At 61.4% G+C, this 5,373-nt stretch overlaps 1 protein-coding gene across 1 annotated transcript; it reads left to right on the forward strand.

Annotated features, from left to right (window-relative positions):
- The first annotated feature begins 305 nt into the window (after nucleotides 1-305).
- BARHL2 (BarH like homeobox 2) lies at nucleotides 306-3,270 on the forward strand. Its single transcript, XM_054212649.1, has 3 exons — nucleotides 306-885; nucleotides 2,213-2,438; nucleotides 2,958-3,270. Exons 1-3 carry the CDS (start codon nucleotides 306-308, stop codon nucleotides 3,268-3,270), a joined length of 1,119 nt encoding a protein of 372 aa, XP_054068624.1.
- Nucleotides 3,271-5,373: the final 2,103 nt, after the last annotated feature.

A 5,373-nucleotide genomic window follows, 5' to 3' on the forward strand; every position in this document is an offset into this window, starting at 1 on the left:
GCCGAGAGGAGCTCGGTGGGCACGGGCGGGCGCGCCGCAGTGGCCGGTGTCCGCCCCGCTCCGCGCCCGCAACTTTCCCGCAACAAAGTTGGGTTAAAGCGGCTGAACCGGCCCCCGGGCGGCGATGCGGTGCTCGGCGGGGGCTCCGCGTTAGTGTCGCCCGCGACGCCGGTGCGTGGGTTGGGGTAACCCGCTTCCCCCCCCTCCCCCCCCCCCCCGCCTCTCTGCTTCCCCTCCCCTCCCTCCCACGGTGCGACCCCCGCGTCCGCCCCCGGGGATGCGGGCGCGGCGCTAAGCGGTCCGCCATGGAGGGGCCGAGCGGGTCCAGCTTCGGGATAGACACGATCCTGTCGGGCGGCAGCACCGGCAGCCCCGGAGTCATGAACGGAGACTTTCGCCCCCACGGTGACGGCCGGCCGGCGGATTTTAGGAGCCAGGCCACGCCGTCCCCCTGCTCGGAGATCGACACGGTGGGGACGGCGCCCTCGTCGCCCATCTCGGTGAGCATGGAGCACCCCGAGCCGCACCTGGGGGTGGCGGAGAGCCTCCCGCCGCCGCCGCACCACCTCCACCTCGGCCCGCACCCGCCGCCGCCACCGCCGAGTTTGCAGCCGTCGCCCCCGCAGCCGCCGCCGCCCCAGCTGGGCTCGGCCAGCTCCGGCCCCAGGACTTCCACCTCTTCTTTTTTAATTAAGGACATTTTGGGCGACAGCAAACCGCTGGCGGCGTGTGCACCTTACAGTACCAGCGTTCCCTCTCCCCATCACACCCCCAAGCAGGAGGGCAGCGCGGCCCCGGAGAGCTTCAGGCCCAAACTCGAGCAGGAGGACGGCAAAGCCAAGCTCGACAAGCGCGACGACACGCAGGGCGACATCAAATGCCACGGTGAGTACGGCCCGGCCCGGCCCCGCACCGCCTCGGCCGCCGTGAAAACTGAGGCCGCGGCGCTCGGCCGCATCGGTGAAACGAAAAAATCGGGGGAAAATCTGCGATAGGAGCGCTCCGCTCTGCCGGGTCTTGTCGGTGATCCCTGCTATCTCGGGTTTAAGATCGGTAGGAAAGGAAATCGCGCTTTTTTTTTTTCCCCTCCCTCTCTGGTGGTCTTTCCTCCTCTTTTTTAACTTCCCTGTTTTTAAGAAAATAGCCGGAGCGGTGGGATCGCGTCGGAAACCAGATTATATTTATTTTTAATGCAAATGCGCATATATGATTCTCCGGCTTTCTAAGAACCGGCGGCTCAGCTGCACTTACTGCCTTCAACCTTTTAATTTCTGCTCATTCGATCTAAAATAAAAATAAGGGAAAAAATCCCACCTCCCCAACAGCCGATACCAAATAAACGAAAAAACTTTTAATTAAAAGTAAAATAATAAAACAACAATCGGCCCACGATAAGCAGCGGAAGGTTGGAGGGCTTTGTGCGTTTTGCAAAACACCCGGATTTTCCTCACGCCGGGACAGGAAGGTCTATTTCTCCGTCTATTATTATTTTTTTTTTAATTACGGATTTCTTGCTGACGGGGAAGCCCCCGCCGTGTGGGATTCGTAAATGAAAATAGCGATGTGTGCGTGGGGAGAGGAAGGGGAAAGAAGGGAAAGAGTGAGCAAAGGCGAGGCAGGGAGAGCGGCGATTTTCCCCGCGGTGCCGGCAGAGCTGCCCCCCCCCTCTCAGACAGCCCAGTTCAGCCGAGAGGTGACAGGAGACGTTTTTCGAATTTTGCCCCGTTGAGATATTTTTGCCAGGCTGACCATCAGCGAGACGCCCGCGTTGTGCCGCTCATTTTGCTCTTTTAGCATTAGCATAAGAGTGCCCAAAACAGATGTACAGTCTGGTCTGGCCATTTTTGTGTGCACCAACCTCCCCAGTGGGTCAATTAGGGAGATTATTGTTCTTCCTGCGGGGAAGATCAAGGAGCGCCACAAACCCGGGCCCGAGCCGAGCCGGATTGACATATCGATTTCCCGGCATTTCGGGCCGGGGGGAGAGGGCGAGAAAATAACGAAACCCCTGTAGTTGGCAAGAGAAGAGTGGAAATCCCGCCGTCCCTCGGACGGCTCGCCGCGCCCCCCCTCTGTATTTGACCGTTCCCCCTCGCCATGCCCCGGAGGAGCCCCCGGGGAGGGGTCGGTGGGGCCCGGTAACCGCGGCGGGGCGGGGCGGGGGCCGAGCCGGTGTCCCGCCGGCCCTCACCGCTCCTCGGCTCGCTCGCAGGGACAAAGGAGGAGGGCGACCGGGAGATCAGCAGCAGCCGGGACAGCCCGCCGGTGCGGGCCAAGAAGCCGCGGAAGGCGCGGACCGCCTTCTCCGACCACCAGCTCAACCAGCTGGAGCGCAGCTTCGAGCGGCAGAAGTACCTGAGCGTGCAGGACCGCATGGACCTGGCCGCCGCCCTCAACCTCACCGACACGCAGGTGAAAACCTGGTACCAGAACCGGAGGTAAGGCGGGCCCCGGCGGGGCGGCGGCCCAGGGGGTTCCCCCGGGGAGGTGGGCGGGCGGGCGCTGCTGTGCTCCTGCCCGCGGGAGCCCGGGGCGATGCGGGGAGCGCCCCGCGGCTGCTCCGCGCCCTCCCCGGCGGCGGGCTGGGGGGTCCGGCCCTTGTCACCGCTGCCGTAATTTTCTGTCTCATTACATACGGTTGCAGCCACCCTAATTCTGTCGGAAACCATTAGTGTCACCGCGCTGCGATCTAACCATGTGCCGTGGTTATTAATTTGGCTGGAGTCGCCGTGTGCATGTGTCGGGGGGTGCAGGTGGAGGGGGGGAAGTAGCCGGGCACGGCCGGGGAGTCGCGCCGTGTGCGGGCCCGCAGGGCCGTTGCGCCCCGCCGGGGCCCCGGTGGTGCGGGGCCGTGCCGGGGAGGGGAGGGGGCTCGCCGCCCGCGGACCCCCGCGGAACCGGGCCGGGTGCCCCGTCGCGGCGCCCGCCCTGCAGCCGCCTCTTGTTTCCCCCGGCAGGACGAAGTGGAAGCGGCAAACGGCGGTGGGCCTGGAGCTGCTGGCCGAGGCCGGGAACTACTCGGCCCTGCAGAGAATGTTCCCCTCGCCCTATTTCTACCACCCCAGCCTGCTGGGCAGCATGGACAGCACGACGGCGGCCGCGGCGGCCGCGGCCATGTACAGCAGCATGTACCGGACTCCCCCCGCGCCGCACCCCCAGCTCCAGCGGCCGCTGGTGCCGCGGGTGCTGATCCACGGGCTGGGACCCGGCGGGCAGCCGGCCCTCAACCCCCTGGCCAACCCCATGCCCGGCACCCCGCACCCCCGGTGAAGCGGCACCGCGGTCCCCGCAACGAGCCCTTCCCCTCCCCGTCCCCAAACAAGCCCCAGCACCGCAGAGGAGGAAGCGAGGGGAAGCCGAGGGGCAGGAGCTTCTGCAGGCAGCCACCGGCCACCGAGGGAGGCGATCAGTCAGAGCAGGGACTCTTGAACCGTGAACCCAGAGCCGAGCCCGTAAGTGAAACGACCACACGCGGGGGAAGGCGGGCAGAGCCGCGGGGCGACCCGCCGACCTCGGCTCCTGCGAGGCAGGACTTGGAGCTCGGAGAGAGAGAGGGACGGAGGGGGAGGAGGAGGAGGAGGAGAGGGAGAGGGAGCCCGAGCCCGAGCCCGCCGGAGAGACTAACGGCTGCGGAGGACGGAGGGAATGAGAGCGCCTCGACCCCCGCCCGGCAGAGAAGACCGGGGGAACGGAGAACTTTGCACTGATTTTTCTCATGACCTTTTTTTTTTTTTCGTATTGAAAAGTGGCATGCTCCCTAATGCGAACAGAATTGTACAGACCGAGTGCTGAGTGCTATATCATATTTATTATATGTCGTCCAAAAAAAGGAAAAAAAAAATCACTTCTATACGTTAGTTTAAAACGAACGAACGTGGTTCTCCCCTCTCCCTTTTCATGTCTTTTTGGATTCAGTAAAATAAATGCTTAGATGACAAAATATAGATTTTTTTGTGACTGAAAAATTACAGGGAAAAAAAAAAGAAAAAAAAAGAAAAGAAATAAACTTTATCTTTTTTTAACAAACGTGGAAATTCAAGGTAGCTAATTTTCCCCGTGACGAGAATGCAAGAAATTCGGAGTAGAAAAGGCAAATGCCACTTTTTCTTTTTTTTTTTTTTTTGTAATTATTTTTGATTTTAGGCTCGTTGTTTCCTAATCGGCGCTGTTTTCTCGATTTGTATTTTAAAAGCAAAACAAATCCCCGCGCAGGTGTCGTGCCCCTCGCCGTAATTTGAAACACTCGGGCAGGGCGGTGGTGGGTTTCCCGGGAAGGCGGTGGGCAGAGGCTGTGGCGCGGCGGGCGGCCCCGGCCGGCTCCGGACACGGCTCCGGTCCCTCGGGGGGGCGCGACGGGGCCTTGTCGGGCTTGGGGACGTGGCCCCGGTCCGGCAGCTGTCTCTGCATCGAGCTGGGACAGGCAGCGAGCGCCGGCGGTCGCGGTGAGTAATGAGGGGAAACAGGCAGGGGGGGCAGGGGGTTCCCGGCGGACAAGGAGCCCCCGAGCCCCGTCGGCCTTTGATCATTGTTGCTGCCCCCCCCCTCCCTCTCCCGCCTTTCCCTAGCAGACAGCTTCCCTCCCGAGCGACTTTCGGTCCCATGCCGGCCGGGGCCGCCGTGTCCCGCGGGGGCAGAAGGGGACGGAGAGGGGCTGCGGGTCGCGGCTGGGGGCTGTGACCCTCCACCGGGCTCCGGAGACGGCTCTGGTCCCAGCCTTTGGAGGTGAACACCCCCCTGCGAAATTAGAAAGTTATACAGCAATTACCTATAAAACATTCATAAAGTCCAATATTATCTTCTCCTCTGAGGATTTGGCTTTCTTCTTCTATTTTTTTTTTCCTCTCTATTTTTGCTCGTGGGTTCCCTTTCTTTTGAGATAGAAAGAAAAAAAAAATCCGAAAAAAAAAAAAAGAGGAGCCTCCGGGCACGTTTATTTGGGCTTTGCTAATTAGCGAGCGGCTTGCTGATTTCTCTGCTAATAAATTCGCGTTAAAACCATATTGACCTCTGCCTTGATCTAACAAAAGGGGAGAGGGTCGGGAACGCCCACCTCGTTTTCTGCCCGTGTTGCGGCGGCCTCTCACTATTCCCCCGCGCCTCCACCGCGGCCCACAAATTACCCCCGGCACAACCGACCCGGGAGCGGGGCCCCGAGCGGCCAGGGCAGTCCGCCCGCCCGCCCCACCTCGCCGCTGAGGTTTTCCCGGGAAACACATCCTACCCAGGCTGGGAAAGGAGGTAGGAAATTTGGGCTCGGTTAGGGCCCTTTCCTGAGCCTAAACAACGAATCCTGGGCTGTTTTCTCCCGAAAGGAGGCGATGCAGCTGGAAAAGCTGGTCCCAACTCGTTGTTCTTCTCGATGGCTAAATCGGG

Source organism: Rissa tridactyla, chromosome 8 (genome assembly GCF_028500815.1).
Source record: "Rissa tridactyla isolate bRisTri1 chromosome 8, bRisTri1.patW.cur.20221130, whole genome shotgun sequence".
Lineage (NCBI taxonomy): Eukaryota > Metazoa > Chordata > Aves > Charadriiformes > Laridae > Rissa > Rissa tridactyla.